At 44.1% G+C, this 23,876-nt stretch overlaps 1 protein-coding gene across 1 annotated transcript in view; it reads right to left on the bottom strand.

Moving 5' to 3' along the window:
- Window positions 1-3,303: 3,303 nt before the first annotated feature.
- The window catches only part of LOC117056462 (protein Lines homolog 1-like), an 89,382-nt gene continuing 68,809 nt past the window's right edge, over window positions 3,304-23,876 (bottom strand). The window contains exons 14-16 of the mRNA XM_033166848.1: window positions 23,041-23,147; window positions 20,506-20,662; window positions 3,304-4,791 (exon numbers count right to left, since the gene is read on the bottom strand). Of these exons, the coding sequence (XP_033022739.1) occupies window positions 4,666-4,791; window positions 20,506-20,662; window positions 23,041-23,147 (390 nt within the window). The 3' untranslated portion in view covers window positions 3,304-4,665. The remainder of the gene's footprint in view (window positions 4,792-20,505; window positions 20,663-23,040; window positions 23,148-23,876) is intronic.

The following is a 23,876-nucleotide window of genomic DNA, read 5'->3' as shown; positions in this document are numbered from 1 at the left end:
GCGGGGTCTGAGAAGTAGGGAGCAGTGGGCTCCAGGAGGCAGAGGAAAGCAACGGCCCATAGCCCACCTCCCTAGCTGGCCAGGTGGGGTTCGCTAGCTCTGGGAAGAGGTGTGTGATTCCTCAGCTGGAGTAGCCTTGGAACAGGTGCGTGTCACATGCGTCATGAAGCCCAGATGTTGCAATCAGCATGCAAAGTACACAAGTGAAGCAAAGCTGAGGGGTTGTGTCTGCTCAACTGTCCATGTTGAGGGACTTTGACTTGGATGCTCCTGGACTTCCATGGGACCATGCTTTGGGTTTGACTCTGGACTGTGCTTCCTGACCTTTGGACTTTGCTTCTGTGGATTGATCCCTGGTCTTTTAACTTTGGATTTGACACACTGACCTGCCGCCAGGTAGGCCCGGGGTTCAGGACAGATCCAGAAACTGCAGTTAGTGTAGAATGCTGCAGCATGATTGCTGACAGGAGTGAGGCCTTGTCAGCATATAACACCTGTGCTCAGAGATCTGCGCTGGTTGCAGATTTGATACCAGGCAAGGTAACTATTAGTATATAAAGCCCTGTAGTGGTGGCACTTGTATTAGTGCCCATTCTGCTGATATGTCAGTCAGCCAAATGTGGGGTAACATACCCTCTAACATATTTCTGATGAAAATAGGTACATCCTGAGGAAAAGTGGAACATTCTGGGATCCAATCAGAAACTGGGGCAGCTTCTGTAAATCCGGGACTATCCCTGAATAGGAACACTTGGAGGGTCTGAGGTTAGGCAATCTCCAATTGAATTAGCTGGAACTAAGTTCTTTCCTACCCAACATGTATTTCCAGTAATAAACTTAGCTTTCATATTTTCCATAGTCAACGTCTTGGGGTTCTCCTCCAAGCAGGGATTTCAGTGCACAGTTCAAACTTCTGCTGATACATTTAAACTCTAATTGCCACCATTTAAAATATCATCTCACCCATTATATGCCCCCCAATCATTTCACTCTGCAGGAGAAGGCACACTGTAGATAGAACCTCATCAGGAGTTATCCTGTACGTATGGTATAGAAATTGGGCCTTCCCTTTGCAACTACACCAGGTGGTTCTTTATTTTCTTGTTTTTTTTAAAAAACAACAACATACGGAGTTGTTTTTAATTGCTGATGTTCTTATTGCAAAATCAAGTTTCAGGTATTTTACGGGAAACCATTCATTGAAAAAATAAATAAAGCAGGCTATCGTCATTACAATGGAACTGATGTAACACAAAGAAGATGAGACGACACATTTTTAAAAAGGTTTATTGGAAAACCAGTCTCCATACTGGAACCTCAAGTACAACATCCTGAATTTGGATCGCACCCTTTCCTTTTGTTCTGTAAAAGTCTTAAAGTAATAATAACTTCCACCCACCCACAGACTGCATGTCCATATCTGCACTGGATCCTGGATTTCCTTGGCCTCTCTGTTCTCCTCACTGATCCCATTTGGACAAGCAGCCTTGCCAGGCCCTGGTGGGGCCCTCTTTCACACCCACCCATTTTTCTAATATACAGTAACACAAGGCAGTCACCTTTAAGATCCCTGGCTCGCCCCTTCTCTTCATAGGAAGCTGCCTGATGCTGCATCAGTTCACTGGCACTGTCTTGCTCAGTTTTTGCCTTCAACGGCAGGCAGTAGCTCTCCAAGGTTTCAAGCAAAATACTTTCACCAGCCCTACCTGAACATGCTGGAGATTGAACCTGAGGCTTTCTGTGTGCAGAATGAGCGCTCTGCAACTGAGCTATGGCCCTTCCCCAACCAGTCACTGGTCCTACAGGCTAGTTGCTGTTCACCCATCTCAGATGCTGGTGAATTCCACAAGGCTCCTCGTCGATCCATCTGCTGCTGAGACAGGAGCTCAGGGCCGTTTCCTAACCCTTTTCCTTTCTGCCCCTCTTTCATTCCCTGCTGACAATCAGCGGCACAACTGAACACGCCAAGTCATTGCCAAGAAGGGATAGCATTTTCATATAAAGGCAGAGGTAAATATATAAATAAATACGTACACACGTTAACAGGTAGTTGGCGTTGCAATTTATACATACAGAATACACACTCATCCCACCCTCTCCCAGACCAAAGAGGGGAGATTTTACAACACTTGTGCGGTTCAAATGGGGGGAGGGGGATAAAGTCACAAATACACAGCCAATATTGTTCCTCTAGATCAGCCTTCCCAAATCTGGGGCTTATAGTAGTTCTAGTCCAAAAACTTTTCAGGGCATCAGATCGGAGAAGGCTGATCCAGAAATTGCTGCTGTCCTTTCTCCCTACCAGATAAGCAGCCAAATGTGTTGGGCGGTTGGGGGTTGGGGAGATGGCACCTGTGGAATCTCTTAAGGGATGAATTGTGTAACCTCAGAATAATTATTTCTGGTTTCCTCAGGTTTTTAAAAAAACAAAACAAAACACTTTGGATCAGAGATGAAGCAAAATTGAGAAGAAAGAGGCCAATTCTAAAGTAGGAGTCAGTGAAGTTTCACTAAGTGATGTCTCATTCACTGGGCAGTTGTTTGGCCTAGTGGTTGCTGGTGCCCATTGGGAATGGGAGACAATAGGTGGCACCAAAGTCATTGACAGGCAGAGCCATTCCCTTACCAGTTGAAAGCAAGAAGGTGAGGGCTGGCTGAGGAAATGGTAAGGTTGGTAGGGCAGTGCCCCGTTTGCCCTAATGGACCATCCTCCACTGGTTTGGTCGCAATTTTCTGCACATCACCCATGATTTTAATTGACTCTTGTCACGTCTAATAGTTGTTCACCTTTCTTTTCTAAGCTTTCTTCTGCCAAGAATTCAATGGCTGAGGGCATATAATACCGGTCCTGAAAGACCTACATTGGCTCCCAGTACATTTCTGAGCACAATTCAGAGTGTTGGTGCTGACCTTTAAAGCCCTCGGCGGCATCGGCCCAGTATACTCGAAGGAGCATCTCCACCCCCATCATTCAGCCCGGACACTGAGGTCCAGTGCGGAGGGCCACCTGGCAGTTCCCTCACTGCAAGAAGTGAAGCTACAGGCAACTGGGCAGAGGAGGGCCTTCTCAGTAGTGGCACCCTCCCATCAGATGTCAAGGAAATAAACAACTACCTGACTTTTAGAAGACATCTGAAGGCAGCCCTGTTTAGGGAAGTTTTTAATGATCTTTTATCATATTTTTAATATTTGGTTGGGAGCTACCCAGAGTGGCTAGGGAAACCCAGCCAGATGGGTGGAGTATAAATAAATTATTATTATTATTATTATTATTATTATTATTATTATTATTATTATTGGGCCAACCTGAAACAGAGGCAGTCATGGACTCCAGATGTGTTACTTGGTTTCTTGGAGGATAATTTTTTTTTTTTTTTAGAGAGAAAGCAGCAGGCTTCTATGGACACTTCACTGCAAAGCAATGTAACAAAAACATAAAGGAAGAAGAATTCTTTGTAGGGCTTCAAGGCATCATCAAATGATCTGCTTTCCTTAAAAAAGTACAATTCCCACTTGGCACAACTGAGCTAAGAAAGAAGCAATACAGCCCAACCAAGGCCTTCCATGCCCTTCAACTCCAGAATGATCTATGCATTGGATCACTGCCACCCACAATTTGCACAAGGCTGCTGGAGGCCCAGCAAGAAATCTCTAACTCAAGAGGTAGGAAGGTGGTGCTGAGCTGTCAGCAACCACCTGGGCTAGGACCAGGAGCTCCCAGCTCTCCATGCAGCCAGTGTGGTAAGCCACCAGATATGCCATTTGGACCATCTTCCAGGGCAGAGAAGGGCTGTAGCTCCATGGTATGGCATCTGCCTTACATGAAAAAGGCCCTAGGTCCAATACCCGGCATCTCTAGGTAAAACGGGCAAGAATCCTATCTGAAACCCTGGAGAACTGCTTGTGTAGACAATGCTGAGCAAGATAGACCTGACTCAGTCTAAGGCAGCTTCCTATGTTCTCAGGCTCCCCACACAGAGGGTGGCTGCTGGGCCCTCCCACAATGTCTTGTGCTTCTACCATAGAGTAACAAACCAACTTAACAACAATTCCCAGAGTGGCTTAACGATCAATCATCATTCTGGAGGGAAATGTCACAAAGAACCTTGGTAGAGTGGTCCACGCTGCCTCTTGCTAAGGTTAACCCTCCCAAGAGAGAATTAGAAGCAATTCTCAGGTAAGCAACCAACCGATAAAGGCTTGAAACTCCACAAAGATGGCCTAATGCCTTACTGAAAAAAAATCTGGTGGCAACAACTTCCATCACATAAAACTCCACACTTATGAAACCATGTTAAAACATTATTAGAGACTCGGCAAAACTGTTTAAAGCGCTTATCAAATTCTAAGTGTGTGAGCAGCTCAGTTCGAAATGATGACACTCCAAGACTGTTTGGCGATCCTTGAGAATTCTCAAGAGTTGAAAAGGTCAGGATTGCCATGCACCCGTATGCAGTGTGTTAGAAAGTGGCCCATTAAACACATTTTGTCGAGTTAAGCAAATTATTCTTGCTCTTTTAAGAAACTGGGCTCTCTTCCAGCTCAACTGGCCGGCAATAAAATCAATCATGGACTCCAGTTAAGATGTTGACGCTAAGCTCTCTACTGTAGGATGGGTTTCAGGCGCAGCAAACAGCACCCTGAGGAGAAGGCGCTGGCAACACGCTAATGATTGTTGTTGTTTAGGAGAGGGTGGCTCAATCCATTCTTGCTTCCATTTTTGGTGCACTCCTCTTCGACATCACTGAAAGAATCTTCTTCTTCTTCATCGCTCCTTACATCTTTCACATTCTAAGTGGGGAGGGGAGGAAGAGTATTAGTCAACATCCACAGACACCAACACACACATCCATTGCTGACAGCAGCAGAACATATAGTTAAACCAAAGGACATGGTGTGTTGTTCAGAAGGAATGGAAACAGGCTACTTTTGATTCAAGAAAGAGGTGGCAAATCAGAGGTTGAAACTGATCTGAAAACACTCTCGCCAAATCTGCGCCCTACACCGGAATCATGTTTAGAAACTCAATGTACAGATTAACTTACATCGTCCCAGGTTACATTGCACTAAAACAGAGGCCAGGCACATTTGGACCAAAGTTGCTTGAGAACAAAGAATAATTTGGTAGAAAATACAGAGGAGGAGGAGGAGGAGGAGGAGAAAAAAAACAGGTCAGGGGGAGCAAAGGCCTTTGAGTCAGAAAGGAGAGGTAACATGGTAAACCGTTCAAATGGATTGTGTCATTTTTTTCTGCCCTTGAGCAGGTGGAAATTCCCACACCTATACAGAGTTACTCAATTGTAAGAACTGATTCATGTGAAACTGTAACTCTGTTCCGTCATAAATACTCATGAACAAGTAGGATGCAGGAGGGGCAGTGAGTCTACTAGTACATTGTCATTGTCTCACCAGTACCTCCCAGGGCTGGGCGACTGTCAATTTTGGTTTCCCTCCGTTTCTCATTTTTCCATTCTTATGTTCAGTTCTCCACATTTTCACAGGCATTTGAAAATTCACCAGTGTTTAAGTCTGAATTTCTCCCAATGAACACCCATAGCTGTGTGAAATAGCTATGCGACTCTACCATTACACTTTGTGAATCAAGTTCCACCCACCAATCTCTTGCAGCAGGAGGAAGTATTCCCAGTGCTTCCAGTTCAGTCTTTTCCACCCAACATCAGTGCAATCCCATGCATCTCTACTCAAAAGTAAGCCCTTGTGAGCTCACAGGTAAGTGCACAACGGCCTTGGAACATTTTGGGATAAGAATTGCAAAACAAGTGCAGGCATTCTTTCATTGGCCTTTCAGATCTGTCCCAGGTCTACAATTAGTAAAAGACTCCTATGTTAGTAGCTAATCTGATGGCAATTGTCTGTCATTTCCCCCCACTCCCCTTTATCTATTAAGTTTCCATGAAGACAGAGTAAAGCTAGGAGGGAAAATTAAAGCATAAACTCTACCAGCTTGACCGCAAAACATAAACTTCCTGGAGTTCTCTCTTTTGTCTTTTCCAGAGCAATGCTCACAAGGGTATCCAAACAAACAAATCATAGTGTAAATACTGTAGGATAAACTTGGCACACCATCAGATAGAAGGAAAGGAAAAGTAACCTTCCCCGCACAGACAATTGATGAGGTATCATTTTGTTCAAATCGCCCACTGGCACTTCCTGAGCTAAGGACTCACTTTGCATTCGCAGTCAAATTATGTTTATGGAATAAGAGGATTGAGATCAAGATGTAGTGATGTATTTTTAGTAAAATGTTGAAGATATAATTGATTGTAATTATACAACTGAATTTAATTTTTTTTTTGTTAGGAGAAATGGTTATAAAATAGACTTAGGATATAAACTCGAAGGTGAAAAGGCAGGGGAAGTCAATAGTCAAGATACGGAAATAGAAATTTTTTTTTTTTTTCCTAGAAAGATGCAATAAGAAAACTTGACACTGTTTGTATTTGTTCTATGTGTTTTGCATTTGTTTAATTGTAGGTGTGGGTGTGGGTATATGTTGTTATAGAAAAATGCCAATAAATTCTTATAAAAAACAAAAAAACAAAAGGCAACCATGTTTTCTGGGGGTCCGCGATGATTACCACCAGGAGAGCACAGGGAGGAAAGCCTCCACAAATTAAAAAAGAGCAGACATGCTGAGCACAGAGAGAGAATAGGAACTGGGCTTACTGTCCAGTTCTGGGTGTGCACATGCTGGATTTGCTTGTGACTGAGCCAAGAAGGGCTGTGGCTCAGTGGTAGAGCATCTGCTCTGCATGCAAGAGGTACCAAATTCAGTCCCAAGCATCTCCAGGTAGGAATGCCCTGTCTGAAGCAGTGGACAGCTGTTGGCAGTCAATGAAGGCAATCCTTGACTAGATGGTCCCTTGATATGACTCAAAAGAAGGTGGCTTCCTATGGGTCTAAAGATCTTGAGGCTGTGTTCATGAGGGAATGCTTCCTCGCCCCGCCCCACCCCACCCCCAGTGTATTATCTGGAAGTTGGTTGAAATATTAATGGGGCATTCATCCATGAACACATAAAGAAGGCTGTTGCTTTTGTGTAGTGCAAGCAGAAGAGGAAAAGCACAAGGATAGATCTTTCCGCCTGTTTTGCACGTTCAAGACTATTTCATTGCTCTCTCTCTTTTCTTTAGTGGACTGTGGAATCTGCTCTGAAATTATGTGAAATGTCACCAGATCACGACTCGAGACGTTCTATAAAAACAGCCACCTCAAGCTAGGATGTGTTGAAGCCCTGCTGAATAGTTACAAGGATAATAATTCCAGGTATCTAAATCCACTGAAAAAGTCAACTCGTGTTAATCCCAACATGTAAAAATAAAATAAAATTGTTGTGAATAGGCCTGGATGATGGCCTTCAGTTGGCCTATTAACAATCCATTCATGCGGTGATAAGACAATCTTCCTTTTTCATTGACAGTAGCGTGTGATGGATAACCCAAATGCATCATGGGATAATTATAGAATGGTACCAAAACTTTTGAGTCCATCAGTACAATCCAGTCTGCATGGGCAATCTGTATAGAACACATAGATCCAAGTTCCACCATCTCCAATGGGGCTTGCTCCTGAGGAAGTGTGCAAAGAATTATAGCCACGCATTTGATTGTGAGGACACCCTGAAAGAACGAAAGCTTTCTCACCCCCACCAATCGCAGGAGAAATCTGTTTGCCCTGCTCCCTTTGTACAACTGGAAAAAAATGATTGTTTCAATTCCTGCCTCTGCAAGCCTGCAAAAGCCTAATAAGAAAAAGTTACTTATCTCCTCTGCCCAGCCTGGTGATAACGGAATAAAGACGCAAGGAGGGAGCTGCAGCCCAAGACAGGAATAAAGGGGGTTAGGGGAGCACCTAGATACTTTAAATGAATTCAGATCTCCAGGGCCTATTGAGCTCCACCCAAGAGTACTAAAGGAGCTTGTGGAGGTAATCTCAGAGCCTCTGTCTATAAGCTTTGAAAATTCTTGCATAACAGGTGAGGTCTCTGCAGACTGGAGGTGGGCAAATGTTGCCCCCATTTTCAAAGAGGTGGGGGAGAACTACCGACAAGTGAGCTTGATATCAATACCAGGAAAGGTCCTTGAACAGGTAATCAAGCATTTGGTTTGCGAGCACTTAGAAAAGGATGCTGTGATTACTATGCCAGCATGGGTTTCTCAGAAACAAGTCATGCCAGACAAATCTCATCCCCCCCCCACTTTTTATTTTTGCTAGAGTTACAAGCTTGGTGGATCGGGAGAATAAGAGCTGTTTGACATTGGAACAGATTCCCTCAGAAGGTGCTGGAATCTCCTTCTCCTTTGGAATTTTTAAACAGAGGTTGGATGGTCACCTGCCATAGATACTTTAGTTGAGATTCCTGAATAGCAGGAGGGTTGGGCTAGATGACCCCCAGGGTCCCTTACAACGCTACCATTGTATGACCTCCACGTCTCTCATTTTCCAGGATCCAGAAAAGCCAACAGCACTCAATATCAAACTAGTTTCTTAAGTTACTGCTCAGTTTTAACGAAGTGGAGACTACAATAATTCGCAATTAATCATGTACTCCAGGGCTTCCTATAAATTCTGCAGGGTTGTGTTATTGAAATCCACTAACTACTCCAGGGTATGTGACTTTGGGAGAATGTCAAAAGCTCAGGCAGCCCCGCACAAGTCATCACATCCCATTGCTTCCCCAGCGAGTCCAATTATAAATCCCCTCTTGGCAACGAAACAAAGGCCGATATAATAAGCATTTTGGTGCTGTTACGGAATTTCTTTGTTAACCCTAAGACAAAAGCTTAGAGTTGAGCTAAAGGGCTCCTTGTTATTAGACTTTGTTTCACATTATGAATGCTTCCTTAGCCAAAAAACAGACTTCTTGGGTTGGGGTGCATTTTATCGAGTGCTGTCATCACAGATCGTCTGGGCAGTTGAAATGGCTCTGCTTCCTCAGCCCTTCAGAGGGGGCCAGGCCAAGACTCAGCTTGCAAGGTGGGATGGAGCTGCTTGGCCAGCTTCCTAGTGGGGGTCAGGGGAGGGTCACTTTTGCTTATCTGTGTGGGAGTAAAAGACCCCATGCCTGAAAACCTTCTGCTTGAGGTTGCTGACAAGGGGTGATGATGGAAGGGAACGGGGATTGGATGCTTACGTGACAAAGGAAAAGTGGTGTTCTCAGAACTTGTTATCAAAAACAAATTCTTGGGATGGAGCTGGAAGAACATAACTGCAAGGTTAGCTGAAGATGACATGATGAAGTAAAACCTTCTTTGAAACAAGCTTGGCTAAATTCACAGAATCCCAGCTGGAAGGGACCACCAGAGTCATCTAGGCCACCTCCCTGCAATGCAGGAATCTTTCACCCAATGTGGGGCTCAAATCCATTACCCTGAGATTAAGAGTCTCATGCTCTACCAGTGATCTGCTGCATGCAGCCCTTGGGCCACTTTTGGTGGTCCTTGGCAACATTTGAAGCCCCCCCTCCAGTCCTTGCTCTGTTTCCCCAAAACGGGGTAAGTGAGTTTTGGGGTGGAGGCATGAGATCCAGCTGAGAAAAAGCCCTATGAAAATGGGTGCAAAAAGCCTGCTTCCCTTGGGGAAAGTAGGAGACTCTCTGCTGGGTTTCTACCTGTTCCTCACAAGCAATACAGCCTTTCAATAAACTGATCTTTAACAGATCCTGCATTGCAGAAGGATAGGCTGGATGACTCTTTGGTCCTTCCAACTCTTTAATTCCAGATCTTTGCAACCCTAAAATAATTCTCAAATACTTTCGTCCACACCAGGAAGGAGAGGGGCAATGTAGGAGGGAGGTTAGAATAGCGCAAACTTTCCAGTGGGGGCAATCCTGCAAATTTGCTTGCATCACGCCAATCTCCCTTCTGCCTGTCCACATTGTTAAGCCACTGTGACCCACCTACTGGGAAGCTGGCATAGTGGCTCTGTCCCACTTGGAGAGGAAGGATGTTGCCTGCTTGCCCACATGATCTGCACCCAGTGGTTTATATTTAACAGTTTCACACAGAGAAGCGAGCTGCCTGGAATCCTAGGAAAGAAGCGAACTATTGTCTCCACATCAATGGTGTTTCCCAGAACAATCAGGTTTTCTGGGAACTTGGGGCTGGCACCAAAGCACACTGCTGTGTGATGCCAAGGGTGTTAGCATGGGAGCAGAATGACTCCCATCATGCCATAGCGACATACAAAGATGAAATTGAAAGAGAGTCTGGTTGGAACTTGCACCTGAATTGATTAACCAGAATCACATTCACAAGTCTGAACAAATGGTTGCAGAGGGAGAGGAGCTGCTGGTGTATTTGCAATGTGCCACCCTTGCCCTGCCCTTTCTCCATCCTGGGACATGAAGCAGCAAAGGAACCAGAGGTCAGGTGAGCACCACTGCCTTCTTCTTCACTACTGAAGGTGTGGATCTGGTTGGTATGGATTTTCTGGGCAGTATTTTCCTACAAAATCAAAAGGGCTGTTCTCTGCACAAAAGCTGAAGTCTTCCCTTTGTGATTTTTCCAAGTGACATTACATCCAGAAGGGAACCCCAAGATCCCTTATTACTGCATTGCTGTTTCCCGTTCCTATGTGAAGCCATGAAAGTGCTGAGGAAAAACCTGTAGAGGACAAAAGGTTGTACAGGAAACTGAGGAAGTACATCTTCCATTGATGCTTTTTGCCCTCAAGTATTTTTCTCAAAACATTCAAGGGCAAAATCCTCTGAAATGGGTATTGCTTTTGCCACAAGAATGTTCAGCTTTGGGGAGTAAGAATGGTTTCTGAATGAGCTCACCAGGCAAGTGTTTACGAATAATGTACCAGAGTGAAGGAAGTGTGAGAAAAAGGTCACTTTGCTGATTTTCTTCATGCGGCATTTTGAGATGTTCCTTTTTACCAGATATCCTGTTCAGCTCCCTTGACTGATAGGTTTCTGGGCCAATAAGAAAACAAAACACCTTCTTCTTTGATTTTCTATAAATTGAAAAGAATTCATTGGGTGGAGACCGGCATGTTCTTTTGAGGAAGATCTTTGCCTTGGCAGGAACATTTTACACTCTTGCCTGCAGCATCAGATTTCGATCTTGGACTCCAACCTTGGCCAACTTACTCTCCATGAAACACATTCCAGAGCGGGGATGTTGTACAAAAGCCAAGGGTTTTTGCTTTTGTTTTTGACTGAAGAGGAAGTCAATAAAAAAGGAGGAGAGCTTCACACTATATAGAAGCCATCCAGCTTCTTGGAATTTTCGGCTGCTGAAGAATGGCACCATTCCCTATTCTTCCTCTGAAAGCCACTCTGAAGTTGAATGGGATAGGAGCAGCAAGGAGTGTGTGTGAAAACTGTATCCTTTCACCAGCAAAGTTGTCGCCAGTTCCACAGTGTTCCATGTAGGCTGAGTTGCTTAAGCAACATTGCCCAAGTGTTCATATGCTGAGTGGAAGGTTTTTAAGCCACAGGATGTAGCGGGTAGGTGAAGTTACAAGATAAAACAGAGAATAAGGAGATGTTAACAAGATGAATCCATGCTACCATGCCCTGTAAATCAAGGCCAGCTGATAAACCAGTAGAATCAAATGGGAAAGCTGATCTTGGTCTGAATCTTTTCAGGTAGGAAGACTACAGTTTCTCCTTCAATGAAAGCTCCATAAACATAGAAAGCTAGCAGGTCATTGAGACAAGCTCAGCATCATTTCTCCCTGACAGTTCGTTTATCTATACGCAGGGAATTTCTTTCCTATAGGAACATTTGAACACAAGGACACCCCACCCAAACACCCACACGTGGCCTGAAGCTAAACAGCCCAATAAAATATTTACTACTTGAGCCTGTTAAACTGTATAAAGAAGCTTTCAAATACCACAATTGGGGGTTGGGATGGAGTAGAGTGGGATAAGGCACCAAAGATGCTCAACAAAATGGCTGTTATGGTAGTGGTGTGGAAACCTGTGGCCCTCCAGATGTTTTTGGACTCCCAACTCCCATCACCCCGGCATCATCCCACGCTGGCTGGGGATGATGGAGGGTTGGAACCCACCAACATCTGGAGAGCAATAGATTCCTCCTTGTAAGTTTAGAGCAGAGGTTCCCACTAGCAGTCTGCAAGCTTCATTTAGGTGGTCCATGGCATGTCTGTGAAGAACAGCTGGGCTAGGGGCAGGGTCTGTGAATGGTACGTGCAGTGGCTACTCAATCATTCTTAGAACCAAGTGGTATGCTCAGAAGGTGAGCAGAATGGACTAGCAGCAATGGGAAGGGGAGGCGCTTGAAAGGAGCGGGGAGGCTTGGCAGCAGAGTAAATGGGTGGCTAGAATTTAGAAGCTTCATCTTTATTTGTGGAGATAGGTTTCTTATATTTTGTTTTATTGCACTGCAATTTGTATTGTCTGAAATTCAAATTGCAATACAATGAAATACGATATATAACAAATAAAAGAAACCCTGGAAATACAAATTAATACCATAAAGATTCTAGCAAAGTGCAGTATGATTGCTACAACAGGTAAAAAAAATCCTTAAGTGGTCCACCAAATCCTCATCAATTTTCAAGGGAAAATTGAAAGGTTTGGATTAGAGGGATGCATACCATTTATCAATATATAGCCAACTGTTGGCACCCATATGTCTTGGGAGACAATGGAGGAATGCACCTTTGTGGGTGAAGAAAAACTGTTGGAAGATTGCATGTTTTGTTGCAGCTGGGGCAGATGAAGGTGTCTGGTTGTGCTGCTGCAAATGCACCATGGCGTTTCTTCTCTCTGCGCTCCTTCTAGAAATCATTCCTCCTCTGGTCACTGCTATGAAAACATGACCTGACTGTTTCCAGGCACTTTGGTTGTCTGCAAAGGACTCCCACAAGGCAGGGTTGATGTTGCCAGCCTTCATGTCACGTTTGCAGATATCTTTGTAGTGCAGAGTCATGGCAATGACCAGTGGCTCAGTTGGCTTCCAGTGGAAAACCAGACAAATGCATGGAGACCAACGGCAGCTGGTTTCCATGTTCTGAGGCAGCAGACCTCAATATCAATTGCTGGGACAAATAGAAGGGGAAGCCTGGTGCATTTGTGCCCTGGTTGTGGACTTCCTGGATGCATCTGGCTGCCTGCTTCTGGAAACAGGGTATTGGAGAAATGCACCCTTAGTCTGATCCTGCACCTTTAGTCTGATCTGAGATTCTTAGCGGCAGGAGGTTGGAAAGACTATAGAGATGCTTCCAGTGATATAGAACACATGGGAATCAATGAATTGTTTGGGGAAAAGTGAATAGCAAAAGTGTTGCCACTCTCAGTGCAGTTAAAATGCAGTGGTGTGAGATTAAAAGGAGAATCAGGATTTGCTTGTGTAACTCCATGCCACAGGACGTGCTGATGGCTGGCAGTATAATCAGATTTTTTATTACAGGTAGTGCTAAAATTCAACAGCTCTTGGTAAAGACAACCAAACTCTCCCAGTTATGGTAACTTCATGAAAATGTGAACAACAGGAAATGGAAATGTGCATTACTTTCTTCGATACTGAATTGAAGTTGCCACTTTTTGGAGACAGAATTGTCTAATTGTAGAGATCTCAGATGGCTAGATCTCTAATGGAAAAATGACCTACTAAAAAAAAGAAACTTAAGCCAAAAGAAGCTGGTTCACCAAACAAAGTCCTAAATGGCAAAAGTGATCCGAGTAATTTCTTTGATCAACCATGAAACAACAACGGTGTCCCAAATCAGTAAAGATGAAAAGGAGAACAGAAGCCAAATCCATCGGTACATATGTCCCAGAACAGAAAATCTCTCCCACTTCTGGGACAATCTAACTCCCTACTGGAAGACTGTTAGTCTACTAATAAACTAAAGGAAAAGATGAGCCTTCAGAGAGGCCGGTGAGTCTCAATGGGACAAGAGGTTGAGAGGAAAAGATGATTGCGGGTAAATATGATTTATACAGAACTCAAGAGAATCAGCACCACAGACATGATTTACAGAACAAGCTGCATCACAGAGGAGATGAATCAGTAGTTCAATTTCAATGTGTTGTTTTGAAAATGATTACCATTGGCTTGGAGATTCTGTTAAGTGCCTCAGGACACCAGAGTGGAGCATGCATCCAGGGTGAACATGCGGATGCCAGAGCTGGTGCTTACCTTGTCCTTGTCAATTTTAGCCCAGGCTGGGATATGTGAGATAGGAATTCTGAGCACCTGGAAAGGATAACTGACTATAAAATGACTGGTGACCAACACATGAACAGCAGCTCCGAAGATGCTGTGTTTGCTCTGCTTTCATCTGTTGTTGTGTTGGAACAGCTCCTGACCTGCTGCTTCACACACTGGAAAGCAAGATGGTGCGACCTACTGCAACTGTAGCAGCAAGGACTCTTCTGTCACAACTGGGGGATGGGGGATGGGACGGGACAGGACTCAAGAGTGAACTTGAAGGAGAAGACATTGTTTTAATACAGTAGCACACTTTACCGCGTCTCTGGGGTTTTCTACAAATGCGTCTGCCTTTAACCAGTGGAGAATGTGTACGGTAGAAAGAGAGGCAGATATTGGCTATGGCAACCTAGAATCATAGAGTTGTAGAGCTGGAAGGAACCACAAGGGCCATCTGGTCCAACCCCCTGCAATGCAGGAATATGTTGCCCAACGTGGAGCTCCAACCCAAGACCCTGGGATTAAGAGTCTCACGCTCTGCCGACAGAGCTATCCCAACCTGAGGTTTTTAAGGCAGAAGTGTGGCCCAGGCTCTACAGTGCTCTCCACATTACTTGATACTTATGCAAAGACTGAGATAAAATCCTCAGGAGTCTTTAGCTTCCATTACCCCACCTCCATCCGCCCCCAAATGGCATGATCATAGAGGTAAACTTGAAAACCTGTTTTCAAAAAAAGAACATGAAAAACAAGACGATCTCACCTTACATTCTTAAAGAGCTTATTAGAGACAGCTCATAGTTCATGCTTTGCATGCATAAAGATTCAGGTTTAATACTTGGCACCTTCAGGTGTGTGTGTGTGTGTGTGTGTGTGTGTGTATTTGAGGACCAAAGGTGGGCAAGACCCTCACCATAAGTCAACGGTAGGGAACTTTTCTGTTCCTTCAAATGTTGTTGAACTACAATTCCCATCGGCCCAAGACAGCATGGCCAATTGTCAGGGATGATGGGAGCTGTAGTCCAAAAACTTCTGGAGGGTGAAAGGTTCTCCTTGGTGCTGGCATCAAGATTTCTCCGCAAGCGATTGCTGGATATTTTGCAGGATTCCCAGGCCCCCTGCTACATTTTTGTTGTTGACAGCTATTACAGTAAACTGAATGGAACCAGTGTGAAAACATCTGCAGAAACATCTCAGATATGACATCGAGAGAAAAAAGTAGGGAGAAAAATCTTGAGCCAAAGAAGTGATGGTGGTGAAAATCTGTGGTTGCGGAAGAGATAAGTATAGGCAGATTTGATGGCCAATACCAAGAAAAACATTAGCATACAATCAGTTTGTCTCCACTGGGATTTTGCATTATCCCTTCGCATCAAAGCTTCTCACAAGGTGTTAGCAACACTGTAATCATTCAGACCAAAATTACAGTGGTAGGAAACACCCTTGGCGAGAAGCCCACAAAAAATGCTGAAGCAACACCAAGCTAAGGTTCTTACTCAAAATGAGGTTGTTGATTGGCTCAAAATATGGCAATGTCTGAACCCTGAAGGCTTTGCAAGTGAGACAAAATTAGCAAGCAAAAAAAAAAAAAAAACCCCCAACAAAATGGTGCAAGAGATGGAGACATCTCAATGAACATTTCACAAGGTTCATGTTAAATCTGTCCCACCCAGTGCATCAGTTTCAAATGTCAGTCCTGGGTGTTAGAGAATGGGTAACTGACATAGTGCCTTTCAGACATCGTAGACTATAACTACCATCATCCCTGACCATTGGCCATGCTGGAGTTTCAGTCCACAAGAACTGGAGGGCACCACATCGGCTACCACTGCATCAGAGGCTTAAGGCACGTTTGGGATTCTGTTAGTGCACTATCCATCCCCTTCCTAATGGTCTCTCTGCCCAAATTAATGGGGCTGATCTCAGAGGTAGTGCTGAGGACCTCAAGGCTTTTCATCTTGGAGGACTTCCACATCCAGATCCGAGCTGCTTTGTCGAGAGCTCTGCCTTTGTTTTCCCATTAACAAGTTCCAAGAAAGCAGAGGAAATCCAGAATGAGTACATGGAAGCAATTCTGGGTTTGATAAGGGCAAAAAAGAAAACTCCGATGCTTAAGTCAAAGAAGCTAGAGGCACTGTTGGTCAGAAAGGCAGCTGATCTGGAAAGAGATTTGCAACCAGTTTTAAAGAGGGTTGCACGTCCTCTCTAAAGTCAGTTAAGAACATAAGAAGAGTGTGATTGATGAGGTCTATGCACAAAATTGTGCCATTTGCACTGGGCATTATTTGCTTCAATTTGGTTTGAGTGATTTGATTCCTTAGTTTCCATACTGCTTAATGTCTTAAAAAACATCTCTAAATGGTGTACAAAAAACTGAAGCAACAACAGACAAAAATGCAGTGTTATAAATAAAATTGTTACTTTTGTTACTAATATGTATAAATCAATATCAGTTCATTTTCCTTCTAACTCTCAGCCTCTGGGGTCCAAACAAACTCTCAGCTCATCCACAAAAAGTCTCGCAATGTTAAAGAGTTCCTGGAAACAGCAGGCATCACCCCAGTCTCTCACTCTAGACTTGCTTTTTATGGGCAGGCCCCAGGTGACTGGTTCTTCCTTAGGATGCCGGATAATTTAAGGGGCTGTTTTTGATCTCTGAAGCCCTAAAACATTTGGGACCTGGCTGTTTGAGAGATCATCTGTATGAACCCCTCCTTTCCAGGTCACTGGATTGACTCTGCTCAAAGGAAGGAGGTGGAGCTAGGCTTTTCCTGTCACGTGACCATCTATTCTGAAGTCACATCCACACAACATCCATTTAAAGCACTCTTATGCCACTTTAAGAGTCCAGGAGAATCCTGGGAGCTGTTTGTTAATTGTAGGTTCATGAGATCAGATCCCTCAACAAAACACAGTTCTCAGAATCCTTTGGGAAGCCATGGCTGGCATATGAGTGATTTAACTGGATGAATGAATGGGAAAAATTTCCTTATTGTGGCCAAGTTGTTCTGACACTTGATATCATTTAGGCGCTGACAAATTAGACTGTTGATTTAACTGGATGCTGTGGGTGTGACACAACACACAGCCTGGCAATCTAATGCTTGCATAGGGTATAAGTCAAAAACTCAAAACCTACAGGCATTCTGCACATCTCAGACAACAGTAGTATCCTTTAATAGTCATGCTCTAAAAGTGTCCTGCCTTAATTTGCCTCGGTAGTATAGATGCATAGCCATCCTTTATACTCATTCATTCAGCTCTGGAAAGAAAACACTTAATCTCAGCGGATTCTCTTTGGCAAGATACTTTCCACTAGTACATCATTTCACATCCTCAATTCCCCACATGTTTTAAAGCTTGTCCCTAAAATATCCACCCTATGTTTAGACATTCTGGCTCTGGACATGTTTCAGTGATGCTGGAAGCTTGAATCAAGAGGGCATTGTAACTACAAGAGGGAGTTGTACTACAGAAACAAAATGTGCTTCTTAGCAACAGAAATCCTTCAACATCAAGATGGTAGCCCAAACCAAACAAAATGGGGTTGGGAGTGGGGAGTGGATTCTGTGTTACTATTCCCTAACCTAACATGACATGGCAAACAAAAACTTCTCTTCAAAAGCACAAATTCAGGACGGCCAGTTAGAAAGCCAACTGGTGACCTGGCCCTTCGCAGGTGCATAGTACATTTATCTATAAATGTATTTCTACACCACAAATGACATTCTATATCACAAAATATTAGGGTGGTGTACAAAGTTAAAACATAACATGAACTGGCAGGAAAAGGAGGACGAGGAGAAGAAGAGGAGGAGGAGAGGTAGAAGAAGAAGAAGAAGAAGAAGAAGAAATGGGATTCTGGCAAGGAGTGTAGCCAGGACTGGGATACACCGGGGCAAGAAGGGGATGGGGAAGGAAGTACTCACAGGGTGACAGAGGATGGCGAGGAGATGGGGATCAATATGCAGGAACCAGAGCATTGGGACCCATCACCAGAGCCAAAGGGGCCTCTGTTTCCTCTGAGGAATAGGGAGAAGCAGGAGTAGCACTCTAGGAGGTAGAGGAAAGCAACGGACCTCAGCCCAGCTCCCTAGCTGGCCAGGTGGGGCTCGCTAGCTCTGGGAAGTGGTGTGTGATTCCTCAGTAGGCTCAGAACAGGTGAGCGTCACATGCCTCATCAAGCCCAGATGTTGCAATCAGCATGCAAAGAACAAAAGGGAAACAAGAGCTGAGGTGTTGTGTGTGGACTGTGTTTCCTGACCTTTGGACTTTGCTTGTGTGGATTTGGACTTGACATACTGACTTGCTGCCAGGTAGGCCAGGGGTTCAGGACAAAACACACACAGACAGAAACACAGATAAACTTTAAGGTGACCAGCTAATTAAAACTAAAAACTGAACAGGGCTGTCTGCATACAAAGGTTTCCAAGAGGTGTCTGAAAGCCAAATGTGAGAATGCCTCTGCCAGATATATGCTGGAAGAGTATCTCATAGGCATGGGACCGGCAACACAAAATGCCCAACATCCAGTGTAGGCCAATCGGGCCTCTGTAACATGTGTTAATACATCTGGAATGGATAATCTCAGTGATTGGGCTGGGATACAAGGGCTCAGATAGTTGTTAAGGTAGAGTTATTTTGAAGCCACAAAGCAGGCATTCTTAACCTGTGGTCCATGGACCATCAGGGCATCCATGAACAACACACACACAGACACAAATTTCCCCAATGCAATAAACTTAGTGTTATGCCTTTGTTTGCATTTTACTGGGGAAAGGGGCCCATAGCTTTCACCAGATTCTCAAAGAGGTCAATGACCCCCCCCCCAATGGTTAAGAACCACAGCCTAAAATGTTGCTTGTAGAACTGATTGTACATATAAAGAACTGGAGATGAAGGAGGATATGCATCTACTTGCTGCTGAAAAGAGCGTGCCAGACAGCTGGAACACAGGGTGCTGTCATAATAAGTCCATGTCAGTCTAGCTCTGTATTTGCCCAGATTACAAACTCGATTTGATTTGACCCCTCTCCAGCGTTTCGTATGGGAAAGATGCCATGAACTGTGCAAACTATCTGTGGCATCACTGATATATGGCCTCTTCCCTGAGAATATGGGAAGCTGTGTTATCCTGAGCTAGACCACTGGTCTATCTAGCTCCATACTGTCTGCACAGACTGGCAGCAGCTTTCTAGAGTTTCAGCCAAGAGTCTTTCCAAGTACTGGGGGATGCTGGGGAATTGAACCAGGACGCTTTTGAACTCTGCCACTGAGCTACAGGCGCTCCTCTTAAGGTTTTTGTGTAGTGATACAAAATACATGCTGTGATTTCATCATGCTACCAGTTTCCCTACCCTCAGAAGCAGCAGCCAATGAAGTGAAATAGGGATCACCTTGTGCATTTTGCATGAATCAGTGATACAAGGAAGAGGAGGAGATGGAAAACTTTTGCAATGGTCACACATTTCCTTCAGCCAGTGATACTGCCCCGAGGTTAAAATTCAGAATTGTATTTGCTTCCTGAATGAATACCACCCAAAAGTAATTAGATACAGAGACAAAATCTTGCTAAACCGAGGCCCACATCTAATTGGCATTCCCCTGAACCAGCAATATATAGTTGCAGGAGTGGGGATGGCTAGAAGAAGACACAGAGAGATGGAGAGATATGCATTTAAATATCTAGCATAGTACCAACTTCTATAAACAGACGATCTCGTGACATGGCCTGTCAAGCAGGTTGCTTTTGAAATCCGCTTAATGGCTTTGGAGATACAAGCTGCCTTCACAGCCAACTTCACCACCCCTTTGGAAAATGGATGGGGAGGGAGAGCCTGCTGAAGTCATCCAAGATGGCAAAGGAAGGGCAGTATTATGACCACCACTGTACAGACAACTGCTGTTTTGCTGTTCCATTTTTAAAATATCGTGTAAAACTACACACACAAACACAAACATACAGGGGTCATACAGAGAGACATGGACATAGGAGCCAACACCGAGAAGCCGAGGTCCTTTCGACCCCCCAATAAAATATTTGAGGGGGCTAGGCCCCCCAAAGTTGATGGGCATTGCCATTCAAATGGTTTGGGAGAGCCCTGTCTTGTGATCAGTTATGAGGGGTGGGGCTTACCTGCCCCCCCAATATTTTATTCAAGTTGGCACCCCTAGGCATGGAGGGAGGCATTCTGGACCCCAGGCCTGAGTTTTCCTGCCCTTGATGTAAACGATAGTTCCTAATAAGCAAAGAGTTAAGAGAACTGGGAGTTTCCTAGTCTATCATTATCAAATGGACTTCTGCCCAAATCATACACTTACCCCGATGCTCTGGCTGAAGCTTAAGCCTTACCTTTATAAAGATGAATTTCTTCAAAATTTTGAGAACTAAGTAGCCCCAGTACAGATGCAGACCTTGCAGGATCAATAATGGTCCATTGTAGAGGATATATGCTAGGGCGAATGTCTGTGTATAATATAGAGGGTAAATCATTGTGGCTCGTAGAATCCTGAAATAGAAAAGGTATTGTGAGTTGAGGCTCCAGTACTTTGGCCACCTCATGAGAAGAGAAGACTCCCTAGAAAAGACCCTGATGTTGGGAAAGATGGAGGGCACAAGGAGAAGGGGACGACAGATGATGAGATGGTTGGACAGTGTTCTCGAAGCTACTAACATGAGTTTGGCCAAACTGCGGGAGGCAGTGAAGGATAGGCGTGCTCTGGTCCATGGGGTCACGAAGAGTCAGACACGACTGAACGACTGAACAACAACAATTGTGACAAAGTGTGTGTGGGGGGGACCCTGGTGGATTTTAAGCAGTGTATACCTTTACTATCATCCTCATGCCCTGCTTTGCTTGGGAATTCCACAAGACAAGGAGATGAGTGCCATTTTGAAACCAGCAGTTGAAATCTGTGCAGCCTTGAAAGGTTCAACTCGCCATCTTGATTCAAGATGGCACCAAATCATGTCCAAACATGGCTGAAAACCTGCTCCTTCATCACAGAAATGAGGTTCAACTATGGTTCAAAAATGTATGGAGACTTAGCACCTGCAGAGGAAACAACTCATGATGCAGCAGTATTGAAAGGGAAAGAGAGAAATTGGGTGTTTTCTAGGCCAATTGGTGGCCGTTGATTACATGTGGACTGGATAACATGATGTTGGCTGCATCAGTACTGATCTTGACTTCCTGGTTGCTTTTCCTTTGTTAAAACTATGTTGGTGTGTGCCCTATGTTGAGTGATAGAGACTATGATAAAAAAAACCATGTTGAAGGGATACAAAACTAGATAGTAACCAAACATGGGTAAAGGACATACTATAGAATATGGATAATACTTACCTGACTTCTGGCAATGGGGGGGGGGTATTTACATTTTTTTTTGTATGGATGTTATTGTGCTCCTTTAATGTACATTATTGAAAAGTCAATACAAATATAAATATCTGCAGGGGGAAGGATTGAGGAACCATCATTCAGCCTGCTGCCTTGATTCAAAATGGTGTCCAACTGTATCCAAATACTGATGAAATCCTACTCATCTCAGGAATGATCTCAGGAATCATCGTGCAAAATTTGGTTACAATATAGTAAGAGGTGTCCAAATTCACAGAGAACAGAGACAAGCCACTTTCCAAAGAACATTATGGATCACTGTAATTGCGGTTGAATTTTAAGCTGCCCTTAGGGCATCAAGGCAGCGTACAGTAGTTAAAAGCAAAATGCAGAACAAAACAAAAAGTCTATTAAAAAACAAAGAGGCAAAAGCTGAAATTAAGAACAGACACACTCGAATGCTGACAGAGCCCAAGCAAAGATGAGAGCTCAAATCAAAGGCAGCCAGGAAAGGTTTACTATCCTAAAGCTCATCATGCTCCTCCCATACCAAGCGGCAACACAAAGTTCATTGGTGCTCTGTGCCTTCCTTCTTCAAAAGGAAGCACCCAAGCCTCATTATTTCAGAAATATAAACAGGAAAAAATAGAAAAGTAAAAAAAGAATTTTAAAATAACCTCTGCGGAACTTGCCATATTCATTCAGGTAGGTAGCCGTGTTGGTCTGCCATAGTCTAAACAAAATAAATAATAATAATAAAATTCCTTCCAGTAGCACCTTAAAGACCAACTAAGTTTGTTCTTGGTATGGTATCTGAAGAAGTATGCATGCACATGAAAGCTCATACCAAGAACAAACTTAGTTGGTCTTTAAGGTGCTACTGGAAGGAATTTTTTTATTTTTTTATTTTGTTTCGACATATTCATTTAGTTTTTCAGTTCAAGATTGCTCCTGTTTGTTTGTTTGCTTGTTTTTCCACTTCTGTATATCTCAGTGAATCCCTGTACACCTGCAGGGAGGTCTCTGCCTCTCTTTATGGGTGATGCCATTCAGGCAGTATCATTCATTCATTTATTAAGGGCATTTTTTAACCCGCCTTTTATCCATTGATCTCCATCCCTGATCTAAGGACCTAGGCAGGCTGATGTAGGAATAGGTGTTCCTTCTTGAATAAAAAAATGCCACTCACCCTTGAACACAGCCAACAGAGGGCACAATCACAACTATAACAGAAGTTGAATGACATATAATTGTAATATTGGTGTCCAACTAATGCATCCCATCAGTGTAAGGATCTCCACTTGTGCATTTGAACTTTAGGCTCTGCTCTGCTCCTCTCCCCACCCTCCCTGAATCTGCTCCAGATGGTTGTGGGAGGTGTAGAACACTTTTCAGGATGGAGTGGTGGGAGGAGAGGCAGGGTAGTTCTATTGAGAAAGTGGAAATTCCTATCTGGATAGGCCCATTACGTAGTGCTACATTGGATACAACCCTTTATTTTACCCTGAACATGTGTTCACGTGGCTAGTCCATATGAAGCAACTCACCAAAAGGGGAAGAAAATGATTCGTGTGGTGAAGAATACGATGGAGAAGATAACAAAGAAGAAACTGCAAGCTCTCTCCCAGTGAGCATACTTGAAGATCTTTGCTGCCTGGAATGCAAACAAATCCATTAGGCAACATCCATAAATTTAGGAGATTCCCCTCTTTCAAATCTGCAGGATTATCAAACGGTTGCACAGTGCGGTAGAACAGCCATGAGCTGGTCCTTCTTGGTACGGTTCTCTGTCTTGTATGAAGCAAGTCCCTGGTTCAATCATGGGGACATCCGAGCTGGGAATGTTCCCTGTCTGGAATCCCGAAGAGCAGTTGCTGGTCAGTGCTGACAATACTGAGCCAGATAAGTCAATAGCAGCTTGCTTCCTACTTCCATAGGCTTTCATAGAGCCAGTGTGGTGTAGTGGTTAAGAGCGGTAGACTCGTTATCTGGGGAACCGGGTTCGCGTCTCCACTCCTCCACATGCAGCTGCTGGGTGACCTTGGGCTAGTCACACTTCTCTGAAGTCTCTCAGCCCCACTCACCTCACAGAGTGTTTGTTGTGGGGGAGGAAGGGAAAGGAGAATGTTAGCCGCTTTGAGACTCCTTCGGGTAGTGAAAAGCGGGATATCAAATCCAAACTCTTCTTCCTCTTCTTCTTCATACTCTCTTATCTAATCTGCAGTCTGCCACTCCCAGTCCTTTCTAAACCTCCCTGCAAGAGCTATCAAAGCATATCTCACTGCACTTCCATTCCATCCCACTGGTACTGACACCTCCGGCACTCCATACTTCTGGCCCAGTGCAGATAGGGAGGGACCAATGGTGCAATTCTTCCTATGCT

This window comes from Lacerta agilis, chromosome 13, assembly GCF_009819535.1.
Source record: "Lacerta agilis isolate rLacAgi1 chromosome 13, rLacAgi1.pri, whole genome shotgun sequence".
Lineage (NCBI taxonomy): Eukaryota > Metazoa > Chordata > Lepidosauria > Squamata > Lacertidae > Lacerta > Lacerta agilis.
The sequence above is the reverse complement of the archived record's forward strand: the minus strand, read 5'-3'. Positions and strand labels throughout refer to the sequence as shown.